Source organism: Phocoena sinus, chromosome 17 (genome assembly GCF_008692025.1).
Source record: "Phocoena sinus isolate mPhoSin1 chromosome 17, mPhoSin1.pri, whole genome shotgun sequence".
Classification (NCBI taxonomy): Eukaryota; Metazoa; Chordata; class Mammalia; order Artiodactyla; family Phocoenidae; genus Phocoena; species Phocoena sinus.
In genome coordinates this window covers 28,646,988-28,670,181 of record NC_045779.1, presented here as the reverse complement: position 1 = coordinate 28,670,181, position 23,194 = coordinate 28,646,988, and the positions used below count along the sequence as shown (strand labels likewise).

At 37.8% G+C, this 23,194-nt stretch overlaps 1 protein-coding gene across 2 annotated transcripts in view; it reads right to left on the bottom strand.

Annotated features, from left to right (window-relative positions):
• E2F5 (E2F transcription factor 5) overlaps positions 1-23,194 on the bottom strand; it is a 28,611-nt gene that overhangs the window by 3,124 nt on the left and 2,293 nt on the right. Inside the window, exons 2-7 of one of the 2 annotated variants that reach the window (XM_032610353.1) lie at positions 5,868-5,977; positions 4,814-4,975; positions 3,470-3,513; positions 2,144-2,208; positions 1,629-1,688; positions 799-1,066 (exon numbers count right to left, since the gene is read on the bottom strand). In XM_032610353.1, the coding sequence (XP_032466244.1) occupies positions 799-1,066; positions 1,629-1,688; positions 2,144-2,208; positions 3,470-3,513; positions 4,814-4,975; positions 5,868-5,977 (709 nt within the window). The remainder of the gene's footprint in view (positions 1-798; positions 1,067-1,628; positions 1,689-2,143; positions 2,209-3,469; positions 3,514-4,813; positions 4,976-5,867; positions 5,978-23,194) is intronic. The other variant, XM_032610354.1, reaches the window with a different exon arrangement.

The window sequence follows — 23,194 nt, the reverse complement described above, 5'->3', positions numbered from 1 at the left end:
AAATTATCTGCAATACTACGCCTAGATTGCATGGCAGTCATTCATTCAGCAACCATGGGTCCTTTATTTGCAACCACTAAGGAGTTGGTAAATACCTAGCCATGTAATAACCAAGGGAAAGGACTGGATACTGAGGAAATTTTATAAATTTAAGAAATGTGGCCCCTATTCCTGATGCCCAGTTTTTAGCTATTTATCATTTCACAGATCAAATAACTTAGGAAGGCAAGATTTCCTAAATAATTGGAGTTGAGACCGCTTATCAACTGTATAAAACTAAGCTTTCCAAATAAAAAGTATAATAATAGAGAATACAGAGAAACAGGAGACATGTCACTATAGTTGTCCCTAGTATGATTTTTATTAAACATAGAACAAATTTCAATTATATATACTACAGTTACTAAGAGATAAAAGAACCTTACAAAGTAAATCTCAGATAAAAAGCTGACATGTAAATAGTAAAAGGGGAGTGGGGGAACAAATCTGGTTTAATTCCAAAAATGGAATCCTAAGGAAAACTGCAAATATATATATTTACACAGTCTATGAAACAACTAGTAGTAGTATAATTAAAGACAGGATCTGTTTTTAAAATTTTCCTCATAATACATATTCCAGTGCTGGGCACACAGAAGACACAAAATTAATACTTGTTGATCAGGTTTACTATTTTGCCTCCTATACTAGATAATAAAATAACATCACAATCGAGAAATTCAGAAAAGCTCTCCAACTTGTTCAACACAGTATTCATATTTTCCCGTCTACTTTTTAAAACAAAGGCTCTGAACCCACCTGAAGATAAGTCTGTGGCTGGAGTCTGCTGAAGATTCTGGCTTCTTTCGGAGACAGGTTGCTCAGGCAGGTTCTGAGTTGCCATGTTGGATTTCTGTGGAGGCACTGGAGTCGAGGGCTGAGAGGAAGGCTGTGTGAGGTCATCAGGTGGGGGAACAGGAAAAACCACGGGCTTAGAGGAGCTGGACTCTTTATTTATAAGCAGCACGTGGATAGGTCCTGAATGACTCTTTAGATTGATCTGGTATTTCTTTTGTCCATTCTGACCCTTTGAAGTTAGTGGGCACAAACAAATGAATAAAGGTCAACATTTCCTGGTAAGCTGAAACATTAAAAATAAGACAGGCAAAGCTATAGGGACTAACTACGACAAAATTAAGTCGCTAAGTCAAAACATAGAGACCAAGAGTAGAATGGGATATTGAGTGCTCTAAACCACTTGCCCCAAAAAGTAAGCTTTTCTTAAATACTGGGCATCAAAAACTCCCAGTTGTAGAATTCTGGAAACCATCTATTTGTGTGTAATTATACATGTCAGTGTGCAGCAGCGCTCCAAGCGTCCTCCACATGTATGGAACACCATCCCCTGGCATCGGCCGCCATGGATGTGGTCATCTGAATGTGCGTTCTTAAACGGCAGCTATTTCACAGGTCGAAACTTTTTTTCATTCAGCAAAGCACAAAGACAACTGAGTTTTCCTACAGAGATATAAATGTAAAGTCCCTCCATTTCAAAAAGGTAATTTGTATCCCGAGGCTTCAGAAACCAGAAATACAAAGTTCTAGAATAGCTGGGAGAAGAGAGGGAGGTGATAACTAATTTTTTCTACCTCTTTTTTGATTGTTATAGTTTTCAAATCAGTTTGTTTCAGGAAATTTGAATCTGAAAACTAAAATCATGAAATTTATATTAGCATAGAGTCAATAAATATCTCTGACTCAATAAGCCAGAAAATGTTTTTTAAAAGACCTAATTTAAAGCAATATATTATTGTTGATATTTAAAGTGAACTTTTTCCTCAGGATTGTTATATTGGTTACAGATATAGTCAAACTGATCTTTTAAGATTATTGACTATATCATTACTCATTCCTTGATGTCTTCTAGCTCAAATAAAATCAAATTTTAAGAAAAGTAAAATGTTAAATGATTCATTCAGTCACTTACATAATTTTACCAAAGTACTGAAGACATCTAAATTCAGATATCAGTACTTTCAAACAGACACCTTAAAAGCAGTAACTTGAAAGTGTTTGCAATTAGCTCATGTTCAGCTAAAGAAAATATATTTGTCCCTCTTGGAACAGTAGATCCATTTTAACAAAAGTTATCCTACATACATACCATTTCTGGAATAGGTACCTCCAGCTGTGTACCAGAAGGTGCTTGAATGGCCAAAAGTGTATCACCTGGTCAAAAAAATTAAGAAATAAAGATTTTTACATTTTAGAAAATACTACTGATCCTGTAATACAGTGGCCAAGAGTGTGGGTTGGCCAAGAGTGTGGGCTGTGGAGTCAGAATGCTTGGATTTGAATCCCAAGCTAGGTAACCTTGGGCTTTGGTTCTTAATTCTGTAAAATGGAGGCAATATAACTTACTGCATAGGGGTTTTTTTGAGGATTAAATGAGGCAATATATGTGTTAGACCTTAGAACAGGTTAAATGTGTTAGCTCTATTCTCATAAACGAATTGCTTTCACCCAATCTCATGTCAAGTCTGAGATTCTTGAAACCTTTTAGCCTTAGTTAAATAACACTGTTTAGTTGAAGTATTTATACTACTTAAATGACTGGAGATACTAGAGATGAGGTATGATACAGTGAAATCTTAAGCTTAAGTGAACTTACTTTTGAAGCCAAATTCTACAGCAGTCTCTGCTGAGTTGAAGATTAAAAATACTTCCCCAAACTTTCTTTGAAAACTTGGGAAATATGGTGGCAAAGTAGAGCAATAAGCCCACATATATTACCAACGTAGTCTTAGATGAAAGTCAGATTCCACTTGGCAAGGTGTTCGGCAGATTATTTTTTGTATGTGCATGATACAACACTGTCCTTTTTTAATAGGTCATGCACAATTAAATATAAATCTGTATGCAAAATTTCATTTTACTTGTATTATATATATTATGAAAATACAGCCCCCACCCCCCATTTTAGTTACTAATATATTGTCATCTTAAGGGGAAAACATGAAGGCTGGGGATGGAATAGGGTGAGGAATAATTTTCCTGATAATAAAATGGATAAACCTTACTCTGTCCTCATGCTTTCTTTGGGTCCCATTTGTGACCAGCACACTTGCTACATGTATTTTCATAAACAGTGCCAATGAGAACCGTGTTCTAGTTCAAGTTTAGTCATTGACTCTGTGATTCTGTGACTTTGAGGCTGTTGCTTAATCGCTGACTTAGGTGCCTCTCCCAAACATAGTTTATACCTACTGATGTGGGCAATGAAGTGAAAGCTGGGAAAAGCAGTTATTGTCATGGAAACAGAAATGAAAGCAGCCTATCAACACATAGCACTGTAGAGTGAAACCCAAAAATGTCCACAAGTCCTGAAAATAATGACTTAGGGTGAGTGCATGGAGAATTTTGAATCACGTTACACTAAATAGGTTGATTACAGGAAGAATGTAAGAAAAAATTTACTAACAGTACTTACCATTAAAGCAATTACAGATGTCTTCATGAGTTACATAGGAAAATGTACTGTCATAGAGTTAAGGAAACAACATTTTTATCAAGGTCTAGACATTTAAATTAAGATAATAAATCTGAAGGCCAAAATAAAATGACCAAATGCATGAAGGGACTGTCACATATGGTCAGATGAAAAAGAACACAAGTCTTCAGTCTGAAAAGGCAAAGACAACCACATAAAGGTCCATAAGAGAAGTGTCCATCCTTTGCTCTAAGAAGAAGCCACTTTTGATTTCTCTGTCATTGAGAACTCTTGGGAGAGAGATGGAAAACACATTCCTCATGGAGACAGGAGCTTCAGGGGGAAGGATATTGATGGGAAAAAGGATGCTCTCAGTGGGAGTGAAGAGCAACTATACAAGCCTCTGCATCGAGAATCTTCTTGGGTCATGGTTTGGGGAATTGGGAGTGGCCACAATCTTGGAAAGCAGTGCAGCAAAGTGCATGATCAACTAGTTCAATGCTTTTTGAATCTTGGGGTTCCACAAGGCACAGTTGAAGACCCCCATTATTATCAAACTGTTAAGGAGTTCTGATCATAGAAAGGAAATAACAAATGAGATCATGGACTTGTTCACCAAAGACAAGACAACACGAAAAATAAATTGTATACATTAGTCAAAAGTTCATAAGAGGTGGTACAAGATAAATGTAGTTAAAATGTTCCATATGACTACAGGTAAGTTCACAAATCAAGAGAGCCACAGATATCTAAGAGAACACAATGACTATAAGAAACACATGGAGTATATCACTAATGATGTTTCCCCCCAGTACAACAGATACTCCAGCCTCGGAACCCCACCCTCCAGTAAATACTGTCTTTGGGTTAATGTTAGGCGGAATGTATCCTGGACTGATTGCAGGCCTGTAATATTTCATTTTCAAACCAAAATTAATTTTTCAAAACTTTGAGAGCTGCTAAATTTTTACTACTTCAGAACACTGAATGATTTAAGTACAGAACAATGATTTAAGTATGTCTATGCACTTAACAATGACTTCCAAATTCATAGACCCCCTAAGCACACTTTAGCTAGCATGTTACGTCCTATCAATGGGTAGACTGAATGTAGGTGAATTTGTTTTTCTCAATGCAACACAGTAATGGTGCTAACTGATGCACTGTATAACTTAAAAAGGTAAAAATTTTAAAATATTAGTATAAATCAGAAGAATTATAAAATTAAAATGTTATATTCACTTGCAGAACTGAACTCTAAAAACACTAGAATAAAGTAACTGATCTTCAGACTGAAAGAATATGTAGATATTATGTATATGTATAGCGTATTTAAAAGGATATCTATTATTAATGGAGTCGTCCATCACATTTTTGATGCTTTGCTGTAGCCACAACTTCTGCTGATCAAGTTCTCTTTCCTTCAGTTCTAGATCTTCAATTTCGGCTTTAAGATATCTTAATCTATCTATGACTTCTTTAGTATTACAGCCAGCACCTACACCTCTTAAAAACATATGAGAATTAATATCCCCAGTATCAGACCCAGTTAAACATCACTTAATTTTTGTAGTAGTAAAACTCACTGAATATATTCAAGACAAAAATCTTTACACTCTTCTAAAAATCAAGCATTAAAATCCTTAGAAAATTTAAGCACCATATACCTCTGAATATGTTTGCTTAGACAATTTATTGCCAAGAACAACCAAAGTACACAAATTCTCAACATGTTCTAGTGTGCTTTTTGTCTTCTGGAAGGTCAGGCTGGTGACTGAGGCACCAGAGGATGTCAAAGTCAAATTGTCACACTGGAAGTCTCACTATATGGACTGAGATGCTGGTAAAACACATTATAACCTTTTAATATATTTTGGTGGGATTTTTGGCTAAGATAAACCAAAAAATTAAGGCTAAAGGGGACAAATTTGTGGAACAGAAAGTGTTTATCACACTCAAACATACAACAGTTAACAAATGACAACATGCATTTCAACTAACCATTATTTACAAAGTACATAATCCTGTGTATAAGACACAGTTCCTGTTTTCAAGGAGTTTGTATTAGGTGGGCAGATAAATACTTAAGCAGAGAGGAATTAATAATACAAAGCAGTATGCAGTGTGTACCAAATGAGTAGCTTGAGGGAGAAAGTAAGATCTCAATTTTAAAAGTGTAAATTAAACAGTGGAGCGAGCAAGGGGACATCCCCACATAGAAGTGACACATACAGAAGCCCAAAGAGGTGTGTCCAGGGACACAGGTGGGGCTGGTGTGACTAGAGTAGATGGCTGAAATAGAGGCCTTCAGAGAGGCAAATGGTAGAAAGGTCAGATATTACAGAGCACTGAGAAGAAAAACAAAGGTTTTAGAACAGAGTACTGGTTTGTAACTTACTTCCATTGTATACTATTTTTTGACTTTTTTTCAATTAGGTCAATTCCTTCCAAGACATTGGTGATATCATAAATTCTTCTCTTTTGCCTCACTGCCAAAGTATCTGCAGCCTGTTTAAAAAAAAAAAAAAAAGGAAAGAACAATGAAATAAATTACATTTCGTATTTTAAGGCCAAAAAGGCTTTGGTTATTAAGGTCACAGCATGAGAGCCCAATCCTAAATCTGACCCAGTCAGCTGCTTGGGTATGTGCAAATCAACCCTCAAACACTGAAAATACCAAAGAAATTATTCCATTTAAAAGCCAGCAGATGTTGGAATGGAAAAAAAAAAAAAATGAAGAGGTTGTGACACGAAGCCCACAAAAATTAAAGAACACAATAAGAATACTTCATATCACCTTATGGGCTAATCCTGAAAAGGCACTGCTAATTGTCACTTCCTATCTTATTTCTCCGTTCATAAACAGTCTTGTCTAAAATCAGCCTTAATTACTTTTTAAAACTTTGAAAAATTATATGTCAGCGGCTTTTAAATAATGAAGTCAAGATACTTGGTGGAAAATTCTGAATTATACACACACTGTAATACCTTGAAATACACAATCTGCATTTTTTAAACTCACGGTGAAAAGAGAGGAATGATCATGCCATCCCAACACAAAGCATAAAATCTACAAGAAATCAAAGTCTATAGCACAAGGTTTTGGTACTAGCAAACACAAAAGCTTGGTAGTTTCACTCACATTAGGTAAGACCAATGAAAATTAATTAATGCTATCATGTCATGAATGAATTGAGGAATGCTGGACAGTTCTTCTAACTAGTTCTCACTCACATTTCTGACATTTGTTCCCCAATAGTACAAACAGAACCTCTAAGATGAGGTTACCTTACAGCTCTTTTTTCAGAGTGGATTAGACAACAGACTATCTTGAATGTGCAGTCACATTTTAAGATTCATGGTAGTAATGAAAAAACACATTTATGTCCTTACTGACAATATCCAGTACATATGTACAAGATTTCGTTTCATATAGTTAGTTACCAACTACCCCAGGGCTTGTTTCCTTCCACAGGGGGCATATGCAACCAATAGCAACTGCTTGCTTCACAGGCATGTGGAACCTGTAAGTGAAATGTCAGTTCTATCAGTCTAGTCGTTGTGTTACCAAAAATACCAGGTTACTGTTGTCCAATCACACAGGTCTTCGGGAAGGGGATTCATGCCTCAAACAGTGGACCAGGAGGGTAAGTAGGAAGTGGCAGAGAGAAGGAAGAACCAGAGCGTGAGGCTGTTTGAACCCCCAACTCTGACTAGAGTTTGGCTCCATCTCTTCTAGAAAACGAGCAAATGAAAAAGAGGACTAGGCATTGTTTCATTGATATCCTCTTCCTTGTACTTAGCAATTTCTTCTCTGTTTCACCTACCATCGTAGAGTTTCTGTCCTTGAGTGTGAGGCTGTCTTTCTGAAGAGCAATCATCTACCGCAAAGCTAACTGTAAAATCTTAACTTGTGAATTAATGTCTCACTTCCCTCTTGAGAAGTAGCCCACAGCACTCCAAGCCAGCTCTGTGTTATCCGTAGCTACAGACTCACACACAAAAGCCGTCACAACCACAGCAACAGCTCACCAGGTAGGGTATTAAAATATGTTTGTATGAAACAGATCACACAGCTATTCTAGGTCACTGGGCAAAGAGCCATGAGATCTCACTTTTAGCTCAAAATTTGTAAAAAAGTATCTCATTTATAATTTATTACTGCTTAACAATTATAAAATTAAACACTTGATTTCCAAATCTAAGTATTATTTCTTAAATATCTTTCTATTTAAAAATATATACATGACCAACATTAAAAAGGATCTCCAGGAAGCTTTTATTTTAGCAGCCGCATCATCCTTCTGAAGTCAGGTTCTGGAGCAAGGCACACCACGATCCAACCCCAGCCTGCCACTTCCTGTCTTCAGTTGGCTTCAAACTCATTAAACCTCACTTCCTTTTTGGAAAATGGATAACAACACATGATGAATTGTGGGGATTAAACTGGATAATCTTAGCACAGTGTCTGCTGCATAATTTAAATATTGGTAAGTAACTGCCTCATCATCAAATACAGGTTGAAACAAGAGATCGTGGGTAAGTTAGAGTTTGCACGTATACGAACCTATCATATTTTATGTAGTGTTTTTAAAAGTTGCGTGTGAATTCTTAAAGTTTTATTAAGTAATCCAAGACCTTTGTACTTAATAAAATCATACAATGAATCACCACCACCTTCATTCATTCATTCAGCACCCAGGGGGTGCCAGGCTCGTCTGGGTCTTAAGGATACAGTGGTGACAGAATGAAGTAGCCCACAGCACTCCCTCTTTTGAGGTCCGGGAGTTAATAATGTACAAATTATTATGTTAGGAGGAATGCATGTAGGAAGGTGCTATATTTAACAGGATTTTCAGATAAGAGCTCCCTGATAAAGCGACATTTGAACTGAATGAAGTGACCCCTGGGAACACCTGGCAGTAAGTGCAAAGGCTCTGCAGTGGGAGATGCTTAGGTCCTTCAAGAAAAGGCGGGCAGGCCAGTGTGGCCAGAATAGTGATTGAGAGGGAGAATGGGAAGGGGGTGTGTAACAAGAGGAGGAAGAAAGGGGAAGGGGAAGAGAGACAGGGAGACAAAGATGATAACCTGGAAGAGGTAGCAAGGGGCCAGATCACTGGGGTCTTGCAGGCCACTGTAAAGACTTCAGCTTTTACCCCCAGTAAAACAGAAAGTCACTGGAAGGCTCTGAGCACATAATGATTTGGCTCCACATTTTCAAAGGTTCTCTCGGGCTGCTCTGGGTGAAAGAAAAGAAGCCAGTGAGAAAGCAATGGCAATAATCCATTCAAGAGATGGCCATGGCTTGGGTGAGGGGGTAACTGTGGAGATTGTGAGAAGTGGTGAGATTCAGGATCTGTATTTTTTAGAGCTTTTTAAAAGTTTTTTACAGCTTTATTGGATTATAATTGCTTTACAACATTGTGTTAGTTTCTGCTGTACAACAAAGTGAATTAGCTATATGTATACACATATCCCCCCACTCTTGAGCCTCTCTCCCACCCTCCCTATCCCACCCCTCTAGGTCGTCTCAAAGCACCGAGCTAATCTCTCTGTGCTATACAGCAGCTTCCCACTAGCTATCTGTTTTACACATGATAGGGTACATATGTCAATGCTACTCTCTCAATTCGTCCCAGCCTCCCCTTCCCCCACTGTGTCCACAAGTCGGTTCTCTACGTCACTGTCTCTATTCCTGCCCTGCCACTAGGTTCATCAGTACCATTTTTCTAGATTCCATATATATGCATTAAAATACGGTATTTAGGATCTATTTTGAAGGTACAGCAAGCAGACGATCCTGAGAAAGGAATCAAGAGTAACTCTTTGGTTTTTGACATGAGCAACTGGAGATGAGGAAGGTTGCAGGAGGAATAGGTTTGGGACACTGAAAATCAGGAACTCGGCTTTGGACATGTTGACTTCCAGGGGGGAGAAATCAAGAAGGCCACTGAACATTGGGAGTGTGTAGGTTAGAGGAGAAGTCCAAGCTAGAGATACAAATTCAGAAGCCATCAGTAAAGAAGACATTTTAGGACAATGGATGGAACCTACTGGATTCACCTAGGAGGTGAGCATAGAAGGAGAAGATGTCTAAGGGCCAACCCTGGGGTTCGCCAGTATTTAAGATCCGAGAAATGAGGGGCAACCTGCCACTGAAGTAAGAGAAGTAGGAAGAGTGGGGTCTTGGAAGCCAAGGGAAGAGTGTAAGAAAGAGTGACCATGTTAAGTATCGCTGGCAGGGAGACCTGATTCACTGAGACCTGATCCATGGATTAGACTTTGGAAAGATCACAAGTGACCTTGGTCGGCGCCGTTTTGACAGAGTGGCGGAGTAGAAAGCCTTCATGGAGAGATTCCAGGACAAAGTGGAAGGAAAGCTGGAGTGGACAGCTCTTCTGAAGATTTCTGCTGCAAAGAGGAACGGAAATGAGGCAGTAGATATAGGGAATTGTGGAGTTTCCCCAGGAAGTTTTTTTTTCCCCTTCATTTCTCTTTTCTTTTAAAGGTGGAGCAATTTCAACATGCGAGTATGCTGATAGGAATGAGCCAGTAAAGGGGGAAGAGGGATAATTCATGATGCAGGAGAGAGAAGGGGCAACCAATAAAGAAACAGAAGTAGGCAAGGGGGGATGTGAATCAGACTAGCTGAGGATCAGCCTTACATAATAAGAGGGCATATTAATAACTGAAGCTCATCAGAGTGCCCAAGTACAGCTGTGGGTATGATAGTAGACAAGGTAAGGGGAGAGGTTAGACACTTCCTTCTGGTTGCTTTTTTTTTCTCATCAGTGGAGGTGGGAGTGGAGGAGTGAAGGGGGAGGGGGGTTTAGTGGTTGAGAGAGGAGAAGTGTGAAATCCTCATCTAGGAAAGCCAGAGAATAAGTCATGTAGAAGGAATGCTGGACCTCACTATGGTCCTGTTCAAGTTAGTGGTCCTGAATTTAAAGTGAGAGCCATCAGAATCACTGTGCATTTTCCTGCGGCCCTGTAGAAAGGCTGGGGTGTTGTCAAGGGACAGGCAGAGAACAAAATGGGTGCATCCTCATCCCATGCTGGCACTGTGGCTGTTGAATGCACATGAGTATGCATCAAATTTACTTTAAAAGTTTACATTTATTATTCTAGGACCTGACCTATATAGCCATAGGGAAGCATCCGTTAGATGCTCACTTTTTCAGGAAAAACAAACATAACCCTCTGAAAGACATAGATCTCCCCTCCAAATATTAAACTCTTTTCTAAAAATACGTCACCAATGGTGAACAAACTGATATCCACAGGTGTAACAAAATTAAAACTTGTGATGCTTTTAAGAGGTGGACAAGTCAAATAAAACCTAAGAGCTGAGAGGGATCGCATATAAGTGCTAAAAAGGGCTTTAAGAGTTTTCTGGCCCCACCCCTTCACTTGAACAAAAGAGTCCACTAAGACCAGTGTTAATTCTGGGAGGGAGAGAGATTATGTGGCAGCTTTATTTGGGTTAGGATTAGTTGCGGCTCATTTGCTCAAGGATGTTCTTCCGGGGCAGCCTGATGCTTCATTCAAAAGGGCTGACATAAACATAGTAACTCTGGAAACATCCCGTCTTTCAGGTTCTCCATCTGTAAAGCAGGTACTTTACTCTCTTCCAGGACAACTGTTGACACACGTGCACTCAATGTCTTAGCTACTGTGCTACAGAGACTAACGTTACAGTGAGGAGGGCCATATCCAAAAATCAAAACTGTGCAATACAAACACTACAAGGGACCTTCCTGGTGGCCCAGTGGTTAACACTCTGCGCTTCCACTGCAGGGGGCACAGGTTTGATCCCTGGTCAGGGAACTAAGATCCCGCATGCTGCACGGCATGGTAAAAAAAAAAAAAAAAAACACTACAAAACATCAGTTAGTTATATACACATGCATACAGACATGCCCAAGTGATGGGATCCTGAATATAAGGTGGAAGGACTCCAGGTAATACACCAAGATTGCCTATGAAATATTTTAATGAGAATTTTAAAAAAACTGTGCTCGATGGTATGTTGCTTTATCTCATGGTAAGATTACTAGCTAATTTCAAACACTGTTAAAGATAATTGAGAGGTAGAATGTTTGATTTCAACCCACAGTCAAGAAGAACCATTTATAAGCCAGTAATTGGATAATTGTGTAATAGGATCTTTCACAGATGTTATCTAACTTAATGCTCACAACTGCTTTGTAAAGTAGGTATCATTCTCCCTGTTTTATAGGAAACAGACTCAGAAGGCTAATGAATAATCAGGTGGAATCTGGCATTAATTATATATTCATGAAATAAATTTGTGGCAAAACATTTTCAAATGGGCTTCTATTATTTTAAAAGACTGGTGGACCGTCATAAGTTCCCAAGCTATACAAATGCACTGAGTAGCAATTCGAGTACCACTAGTCTGCAGGTGGTTCCATCTAGAGTGTATAAAATGGTCTGAAAAGGCAGAAAGATCTTCATTTCCACTTATTTATTTATTCAAAAATAATAACCAGTAACAAAAAAACTGTAAGCATATCTAAGTTTTCGGGACCATGGCTAACACCTGGCAGAATGAGGATGAAAAAATGAAACAGTCCTGTAAAGTAGAGACAAAGTGTTATAGGAGACTGAAAAAAGAGAGATTACTGGAGGTGGGGGCAAAACAGGAAAGAGTTCCTGGAGGAGGCTGCTGCGTGCTTTCAATGCATCTGTAAAGGATGTTACATCAGGAAGGAAATTAAATACCCAAAAAATAAATAACTTACTTTAAGGCTACAAAGGGCTTCCTCCAGAAGCAGCGCTAAGCACACAAGTGTTTTAATGAGTAAACCTCCCCCGAAGAAATCTCTCCTAAAAAAATCTGCAGTGCTTTCACTACCTCAAACTAACTACTACTCTATATGATATTTTTAAGTGCATAAGCTTTAAATTTGTTCTAATTCTTAAATTTTTTAATAAACTCTGCATAAGCTTTTGAAAAGAAACTTCATTTGTACTGCCTTACTCAAGTCACCAAAGATTTCTCAAAAGAAAAAAGAAGACACTTGATAAAATATCTATTTAAGTAGGAAAAGCCTGCTGAAACTCAGCTCTAGAGATTGCTTGCCTAAGTCCCCAAATGCGTGCTTTGTAATTGTCATATGTGTTAAGTTTCTAAAACAGGAGCAAAATTAAGCATGCATCTGCTATTCTACCACTGGGATTTGTATCTGCACATGTTCTATCATCCTGATGGTTAGAAGTTAGGAACCAAAGAAGTGACACAGAAGTTAGGAACATGGGCTAGCCTGTAAGATAACAGTTAAGATACTGTTGTTGTGAAGATTAAATGAGTATATTTGAAATACTTAGGAGAGTGACTCATAAATCACGAGTATTACATTCGTGTTAGCCATTATCACTATTATAGATCCAATTTCTCACCTATAGTAAGAAAAAATTGTTCTTTGAAAAGTGTATCATGGAACGTAACAGACCACATTTACTTATCTGGTGTAACTCACTAACTGTAACACTTCAGAACACAGTCAAGCACAATGAAGTAGGAAAAAGGGCTTCTGCAGAAGCAAAAATAGATATAAAAAGGTATGTTTTATTACTCAAATAGTTCGCGCCATTTGGATCCTATTTACTCCTTCTTTTCTATGATTCCTAACAGTGGGGATATTTAATTTCAACGTCCACAAGAAAACTGGAAGTACCATCTGGGACACTGGCGAGGTACCTAAGCAGCAATCAAGGGATGTGGCAGAAACTATAGAAAGGATAAAAAACTCACTAAGCAGACAAAGCTGAGGTCACTGGACATGGCAGTAATCCAACATACTTAGAAAAGCTTTGAGGTTATCACCTCCAAAGGATACAAAAAATAATATTCATCATGGCTATCCCAAGTTACCAAAAGAATAAAATCAAGCACAAAGACATGTGTAATGCATTTTGGAAAATTTTCAAACCAAAATGGTTAAATGTTCTTTTATAAGAAATAGTATTATTAACAGACATAAACCCTTAGGTAATCAGAAAACTCAGCTATGGACAAAATCTCATTATCTAAAGGATAAACAACGGTTTCAGAATACCTGGACTTGTCATTATCAAGAAGAATATACTAGTCAGATGTGGATTTTAAAATAAATCCAAAAATCTCAAAGGGATTACAGTTGAATGTGACCAATGACTGAGTTAAACTCAATTTTCAGGTCGACTTCCTTCACAACTGTGACCAGCAGCCTATTCTGAAAACTGATTAAACCCCCCCCCCAAATAACTGGGGCATCTCTGTCTCAAACACACATACACACACCCACACAGACACGCATATGTATATACATCAAAATGTCAAAAATTTCCTTCACCAAGAACTTCTAAATGTCAAATCTATAGAAGAAATAAAGATGAAAAGATAAAGATTTGACTATCTCAATAATTAAAACTCAGTAAAAGAAAGCATGAAGACCACGAATTAAAACATGGACAAAAGATAAATTTCACACCAAAAATTTGTTAACATTCTTGAAAAAGTTTTCAAACTTTTAATAAGTTAGCAAAAGAATAATAAAGAAATGCAAATTGAGGGCTTCCCTGGTGGCACAGTGGTTGAGAGTGTGCCTGCCGATGCAGGGGACATGGGTTTGTGCCCCGCGGGAAGATCCCACATGCCGCGGAGCAGCTAGGCCCGTGAGCCATGGCCGCTGAGCTTGCGTGTCCGGAGCCTGTGCTCCGCAACGGGTGAGGCCACAACAGTGAGAGGCCCGCGAACCAAAAAAAAAAAAAAAAAAAAAAGAAATGCAAATTGAAACAATGAAAATATACGTCTACACAGAGAATTGTACCTGAATATTCATAAAAGCCCAAAATTGGGAGCAACAGGTGAATGGATAAGCAAAGTGTACTATATCCACAAAACGAAATACCAGTCAGGGACAGAAAGGAATGAACTATTGGTACAGGTAACAATGGGCGTGAATCTCCAAAACATCATGCTGAGTGAACGAAGCTAAACCCAGAGCACATACTGTATGAGTGCATTACCATGAAACTTTAGCAAAGGTCGTTTTAATCCATGGAAAAGAAAACAGAGCAATGCTTGCTTGGTGAGGTGGGGAGGCTGGAGTTTGGCTGGGAGAAGGCAAAAGGGAGCTGTTTTGGGTGATGGAAATGTTACACATCTGGTTGTGGTGGTGGTTACAGGTACAAGCATTTGTCAAAACTCACTGAACTGTACAGTTAAAATGGGAGCATTTAATGGGTGGAAATTATACCTTTACAAAGTTGACTTAAAAAACAGAGATACTATTATTCATCACCTTTCAAATTTGTAGAATATGAAAACATCAGAATACCCGATATTGATTCATTCTATCTATCCATCACTTATCTAACAAACACCTGGAAACAGCACTTACTATGTGCCGGGTACTGTTTAAGTGTTTTAAAAGTAAAAACTCACTTTAGCCATTCCTATAATGATAATCACATGAGATAGATACTATTATTGTCACCATTTTTGCAAAAGAGGAAAGTGAAGCTCAGTAACTTGTCCAAGGCCACCGAAATGGTAATGGTAAAGTCAGGATGTGAACCCAGGGTGTATACTTTTAGCCGTTGCAAAATGCTATTTCTGATGTGGTGAGGTAGCTGGTCATGATTATATGCTGCTAGTGGAGTGTAAGTACCATCTTTTTGTAAAGCAATTTGGCAACATCCATCAAAGGTTTTACATTTTTATGATCCTTTGATCTAGTAATTCTTTAGTATAGATTATCAGAAGGAGAAATAATTAAAAAATGTCTAAATGCCAAAAACGTTTCCTGGACCTCTGTTGCTAAATCCAGTGGATGCTACAAAGTCTTGTATCCTCTGCAGCACTTGACTCTGGTTCTCTCTTTCCTAAAGCACTGTTCCCTGGCCTTGCTGTCACCACAACCCATAGGTTTTTCCTCCTCAGTCTCGGGCTGTTTCTTCTCAAGTCTCCTTTTTCTCTGCTGTTTCTGAACTATGAGTGTTGGCCCAACTTCCATTCTTACTCCTCTTTCCATTCTAAACCTTCTCCCTTACATACCTCATAAACCAATCATTTCCAGATCAAACTGGTAGCCCTGGTCTTCTTCTTGGGCTCCAGAATCATAATTCCCACAGGTTGCCAAATATCTACTCAAGGATGGCCTATAGGCGTCTCATGCATGCCCAGAACTGAACTTCCCTTTCCTCCAAATTCCTTTCCTCTTTTCGTAATTTCTAAGTGAAAACCACCACCATCCACTCAGCTGACCACGCCATGACCTGGCAGTCATCCATGATTCCTTTTCCTATAGACTCAGCATCCAAGTTCTGTCACTTCTACAATGAAACATCTTATCTCCCCACTTCTTTATATTTCCACTGCTCCACCTTAGTTCAAGCCTGTAATCTTGCCTAAATTACAACCTTGTTCTCTAAATTCAACAGTCATCTAATTTATAGCTTTGCAAATGTACCATTTCTTTCTCTGGCCTCATGGCTCTGGCACTTGCTGTCTTGCTGGGAATGCCTTTTCACCTAACGCAAATCTGATCACATCCATTCTATTTGTTGAAAGCTTACAACAGACTGGCTGGATCAGTACTGGTAACACACAAGACACAGTCCCTCACCTCACAGAGCACTTGGTCTAGAAGGGAACACAGGCAAATAAACAGATGAAGGGGTATTAAGGAAAAGAACAGGTAACGGAGAAACAGAATAAACGGGAATCAACTTCAGCCACTTTAGATTAAGAGGAAGAGTCAGGAGATGCATCTGCATCAGTTTCCTATGGCTGCTGTCAAAATTATCACAAATTTAGTGACTTAAAACAACACAAATTTATTATCTTATAGTTCGGTGAATCAGAAGTCCAAAACGAGTCTCACTGAGTTTGGATCAAGGTAAGGCTGTGTTCCTTCTGGATGCCCCAGCTTCTAGAGTCTGCAGCATTCCTTGGCTAGTGGTTCCTTTCCTCCAGCAATGGTCGGGCCAAGTCCTTCCATACTGCCATCTCTCTGGCCCTCTCTCTTCTGCTTCCCTCTTCCACTTTTAAAGACCCTTATAATTACCAATGGGCTCAGATTCATAATTCAGAAAAACCTCCCCATCTTAACGTCAGCTGATTAGCAACTTTAACCTTAATTCCCCTTAACTGAATAGATTCATAGGTCCCAGGAATTAGGCCATGGGTATCTTTCGGGAGTCATATTCTACCTACCAAGCATCTAAGACAAGGAAACATTTAAACTGAGACCAGAGGGTTTAGAGAAATGGCCAGTCAAGTAAGGGAGTGTGTGTGTGTGTGTGTGTGTGTGTGTGTGTGTGTGTGTGTGTAAATGTGCTCCAGGCAGAAGGAAAGTCCTGTGCAGCAGCCATAAAGTGGAGAGCAGAGGGTGTGTGAAGCATTAGAAGAACTGGAGCCATGGAAGGGGCGAGTGTGCGAGAAGAAGGGAAGGACTCCCAGAAGAGACAGGGTCCTGTAGGCACTGGATGTTGTTCTAAGTAGAGGAGCAACACGACCTTAAATTCTTAAATTTTACATATATCAATGTCACCTGACTTTTTGAGTCCCTTAGTCCCAGCCCCAGTCTCACTGCTCCCTGGAGCAGTCAATGGCTCCCACATCACCGGTCACCAGGGCTCAGCAGGTGCTTCCATACCCTCTTACAGTGTGAAAGTGTCCAACTCTCATTTCCCTCACTTTTCCCCACAACCATAAGCTGTAAGCTACTAAAGGAAGGGGCTAGGGCACACATTGGTTAAGTTATATTTATTGAATGAGAGAGAACAAAACCTAGAAACAACTAATACATTACCAACCTAAAACAATGGTGAATTCTGGATAATATGATAGATCTAAGTTGAGGCCCTCACAACTTATGTTTATAATTTGGGAAAATAAAAGTTTGACCTCAGCTATGAAAAGATGTAACAAATTGGGAAAATACTGAAAATTGAAAATAGTGGCTCTCTTGGGGTGGTGGCATACTGGGTAATTTTTATTCTGGACTATATTAGTTTTTTCCAAGTTTTCTACTATTTGTATGCTATTTCAACAGATATATTTTAAGTTTAAAAAGGTAAATCAGAAAAACATACCCTCCCTTGTACAAACATATTAAGTTTAAGACATAAAGGGAGACTCATGGACTAATAATTGGGGAAAGTTAGCCTTAAATGGCAAAATCTAAAAGAAATGTATTTATAAGAAATATTTACCATGTCAATACTTACCATACTCAAGAAATGGCATAACATAATACATACATCCAGACAAACAGACATGTGATTCACACTGAGAGGCACTTTTAAACACTGACTTTTATGATTCATCCCTAGATTATGATCTCATTCTTAAAAATATCAGTTTATACCATTGAGTGCACTTGATATTAAGGTAGACATTCCCTGGAAATTAGTACTTTCACTCCTGATTTCTTTCTCTTCCCCTTTGCCTGGTATACCTTAATTTAAAATTTCTGAGTACTTTTCTTTCTTGGTGCTTTTCTTGTACACAATGGATGCCTGAATTTTTTCATCTAAACAACTTTATTAAAAAGAAAAAGGATCGGATACATTCACATACTGGAGAAACTAGCAGGTTTCAATTATCACTCATTTGATGTTTTCTGTATATTATGCTTTAATGCTTTTAGCTTTTCATCCTTTTTTACAGATTTGTTACGCTTTCTGTGTTATTTTTTCCCTTTGTAAGATAGCAATCAATGTGTATTTCTAGTCTATTAAATTACCTTTAAAATTTTAATAACATTTATAAAAAGAAAATGATGCATAAAATCAGCAAAAGCTCAACTAAAATACTTGGGCACTCTGCTAATGAAATCTCTCAGTTACCTGAGGGTCTCAACTAGACACTCCTTACTCTTATCCTTGTGAGAATCTTCCTAAAATGTCTACAGTCCTGCCTACACATACTCTCCATTCAAGGAAAGAATCTTTCCCAGTGATGGAGGCCCTCGCATCATTTTGAGCATCATCTCATTCACTGCGCAGTCCCCTGGAACACAAATGATGAAGATGAGCTACAGCTGCACTGACCTTGCTCTTTTTACAAATTAAATCCAAAATTTTAAAATTTTATAATTTTCCTATTCCCCTGTAAGTAAAACAGAATTTTACTGTAAAAGTGGATTTTACTTTATTCCATTATAGAAATGACTCTCAAAGCTTACTCATTTCCACTAGAAAGTAGGTCCCTTAATTAGTAATGTAAGATTTGAATGCCATAATATGCTGCCATTCAGACATGAGCAGAGACTATTCCAGAGCAATTAAATGGGGAATTTCTTCCATCCCTAGCCTCCAACATTTCCCCAAGAGTAGCTCTCATCAATCTTAGTGAACTCCTAAAGGGTCAACTCTGTTTGACATTAATTCCTTCTACTACCAGAACAGTTCTTTTTGATGCGTGAATAATATGATTGAAAAAGAAGAGGCAGTAGAGCTCATTCCATGGTTCTCAGATGTCATTAGGTATCAAAACCACCTGGGGTATGTATTTAAAATTCAGATTCCTAGGCTCCTCCCCTGGCCCTACAGAACCTGATTTCCCAGGTCTGACATTAGAATCTTTTTTTTTTTTTTTTAAAGATCCAGAAGATGCTGACATATTTGACCATTGGTCTACACATTGAGAAAGCTGGTGGAATCCCTTTCTTGAAGTGTGAGGGTGGAGAGACTGTACAGCTTAGCACAAAAATAAAATCTTCTCGGTTCACAACTACTGCCACCACTTACGGTGGCTCATCCCTTCTTCCTTCCACTTTAAGGATAAGATATAAAGGATGTGGAACATGCCCAAGACACACTGCTGATAGATGGCAGAATCAAGACCAAGAACTCACTAGTACTGTCTTAGCTATATGCCCATTTATCCTGTCCAGAACTGAAAAACAAGATGGCTGGCTTTTTTTTTTTTTACTTTCTTGTTCTCTAGAAAAGTTGTTCTTCACATTATACCAAAACTTCAGAGGTAGGTACACTTTGCTTAGCATAGCATCAATTCTGACATCAGACTATCTGGGCTCTTATCTCCTTTACTGTGGATATTGGCTGTAACCAGATAACGTCATTAAGCCTCAATTTCCTAATCAGCAAAATGGAGATGTAATATCTCCCTTAGAGTTTTGTTACAAGGATTAAATGCGCTAATACAAGTAAAGCATCTGGCATAGTGTCAGTCACTTAGTATTAGCTACTAGTAATCATTTTTATTAGTGTTGTAGAGCTTTAGTCTCCTAAGAATTTTCTTTTCCTATTTGGTCATGCATCTTGTATTTAACAGATGTTTAATAATTAGACCCTGGAATAGATGTATCCAGAGAAGCTTTATTATGCATCTTTAATCTATTTTACTTTTTTAGAGTAGCTTGAGGTTCACAGCAAAACTGAGTAAAAAATAGAGATTTTCCATAAATCTCCTGCCCCCACACATGCACAGCCTCCCCCACTATCAACATCCCACATCAGAGTGATACATTCATTACAACTGATGAACCTACACTGACACATCATAACCACCCAAAGTCCATAGCTTACATTAGGGTTCACTGTCAGTGTTGTACATTCTGTGGGTTTTAATAAATGTATAGACATGTATCCACCATTATAGTATTGTACAGAGTAGTTTCACTGCCCTAAAAATCCTGTGTTCCACTTGTTTAACTTACTCCCCTAACCCCTGATCTTTTGCTGTCTCCATTGTTTTGTGTTTTCCAGAATGTTATATAGTAGGAGTTATATAGGATGTAGCCTTTTCAGACTGGCTTCTCTCACTTAGTAATATGCATCTAAGGTTCCTCCTTGTCTTTTCATGGTAATGACTCATATTTTTCAGCACTGAATACTATTCCATTGTCTGGATGTACCATAGTTTATTCATTCATTCACCTACGGAGGGACATCTTGGTTGCTTCCAAGTTTTGGCAATTATGAATCAAGCTGCTATAAATATCCATGTGCAGATTTTTGTCTGAACATAAGTTTTCAACTCCTTTGGGTAAATAGCAAGTAGTGTGACAGCTGGATCATACAGTAAAAGTATGTTCAGTTTTTTAAGAAACTTCTGCAACATGGTGCATTCCCACCAACAGTGAACGACAGACAGTTCCTGTTGCTCCACATTCTTGCCAACATTTGGTGTTGTTAGTGTTTTGGAATTTTGCCATTCTATTAGGTATGTAGTGGTACTGCACTATTGTTTTATCTATTTTTTTTAATTGCAGTAAAATACACATAATATAAAATTGGCATCATAACCATTTTTTAAGTGTACAATTCAGTAGTTTTAAGTACCTTCACGTTGTTGTGCAACGAATCTCCAGAACTCTTCTAATCTTGCAAAACTGAAACTCTATACACACAGCATTAGTTTGCTAGGGCTGCATAATAAAAATACCACAGACTGGGTGGTTCAAACATAAATTTATTTTGTCACAGTTTTGGAAGCCTAAAGTCTAAGATCAAGGTGTTGGCGAGTTTGATTTCTTCTGAAGCCTCTCTCCTTGGCTTGCATATGGTCTCCCACATTGTGTCCTCACATGGGCTCCCCTCTGTGCACAGGCATCCCTAGTGTCTGTGGGTCCAAATTTCCTCTTCTTACAAGGACACCAGTCAGACTGGCTTAGTGCTTACCCTGGTGGCCTCATTTTAACTTAATCATCTCTTTGAAGGCTCTATCTCCAAATATAATCACACTCTGACTACTGGGGGTTAAGACTTCAACATATGGATTTTGAGGGAACACAATTCAGCCCCAAACGCCCAAGAAGCAACAACTTCCCATTCCCTCCTCCCCCAGCAACCACTCCTCTACCTTCTGTCTCTATGAACTTGACTGCTCCAGTTACTTCATAAAGTGGAATCATACAGCATTTGTCTTTTGTGACTAGCTTAATGTATTCAAGGTTCATCTAAGTATGTATCAGAAATTCCTTCCTTTTTAAGGCTGCATAATCTTCCATTATACCACATTTTGCTTATCTACTCATTTGTTGATGGACCCTTGGGTTGTGTCCACATTTTAGCTATTGTGAATAATGCTGCTATGAACATAGGTATACAAATAACTGTTCAAGACCCTGTTTTTAATTCTTTGGAGTATATACTCAGAAGTGAAATTGTCCTGAGAATTTTTAAGCATGCACTGAAGTTCTGGCTCTCCTACCCATATCTCTCTCCTTAGGATAATCCTTGCTTTATTCTGTGACATCACAATCTAAGACCTTAGATTATTTATTTCTTCCACGGTGTGTATTAATCAGCAAATCATAAATGGGTATGAGTCAGGGACCTGTGAGATAAGAAACACCATAAATATTTTATCATATTAATCCAGGTATTGTTCAGGCAATTGGTAACTTGAACAATTATAATAAACAAGATAAGGAATCTTGAGCATACTTTAAAAACTTGAAGATGGCATCAAAATGTCAAATCTAGAAACTCAGTTATAAATTAATAGGAATTTTTAAAACAACATATATAGTCATGACTATCCTAACTTACTTAAATTTTTAGTTCTATAAAAATAGAACCCTAGTTTAATTTGTGAAGTAATATGAATTTGTCATCAATATCCTCATTTTAATGCAGAAGCTCAATACCTTCTCTTCTATCATGAGTAGAGGTATAAAAATAATCATGCATTTTTCTTTACAAGAAAGATTCCATGCCCTACACAGATGAAAAATTTAAGAAATTGTTTTTTTTTTTTAGGAATACTGAAAGTCAGTATAGCACAGAGAATAAGAAAATATGGTCTAGTTTCAAGTCATAGCTGTGACTTTCTACTGTGTGACATTGGGCAAGTTACTTAACCTATCATTTTCTCATCTGTGAAATGGGGATGGTAAGTCCAAATTTCAACTGTTAGGATGATAAAATTAGTTAATATATGTTAAATGCCTGGCACATACTAAGCTCTCAATAAATGTCAGCTACTAACAGCATAAACTGGCAAACCACATAAACTGGAAAGGACCATGACATAACTTGTCATCTCACTAGAATAAAGAGAGAGTAACTACCCCACTCCCACTATTGTAACAAATTATTAGAATTTGTTTTGTTAAGCTATGTCCTCAGTTAGTTAAATTACTAAGAAATGTATCACTAAGATACAGCATTATGTTCTTATTCTTCAGTAGTACATGTCATAAGTTAGAAAAGAAATATCATCTAAGTGGTTTGGATATATTATGGATATCTAAGATATTTGGATGTGATGGCTGATATTTTTTATATTCATGATATTCACAAAAATGATGTTTCATTAACTGCTTCTTAAAAAATATCAAGTGTATAATGCAAAAGTACCAATAACTTATGCTGAAATACACCACCCCCAAGTAAGAATATAAGGAAAAAATGTGATTTTATAATTTCAAATTAGAGAAACTTTATAATTGCCAGTGTTAATCCATCTTCAACATGTCAGAAAAAGTCTTTATGAGCTTTTACTATGGTGTACAATAAGAAACATCATTGGAAAGATTTCAATATAAGATTTTTACAATATAAGATTTTACACATATATATAAGTAAACACATGTAAATAAATGATATCTATCCATATATATGTGAAAAAGAATGTTACTCAAACTGTTCTCTACAACTAAAATGTCATTAATATAATGAGACCTAATGTCACTGCAGAAACCTTTGAACTTTTAAGAAAGGATGGATGAAACAATGTTG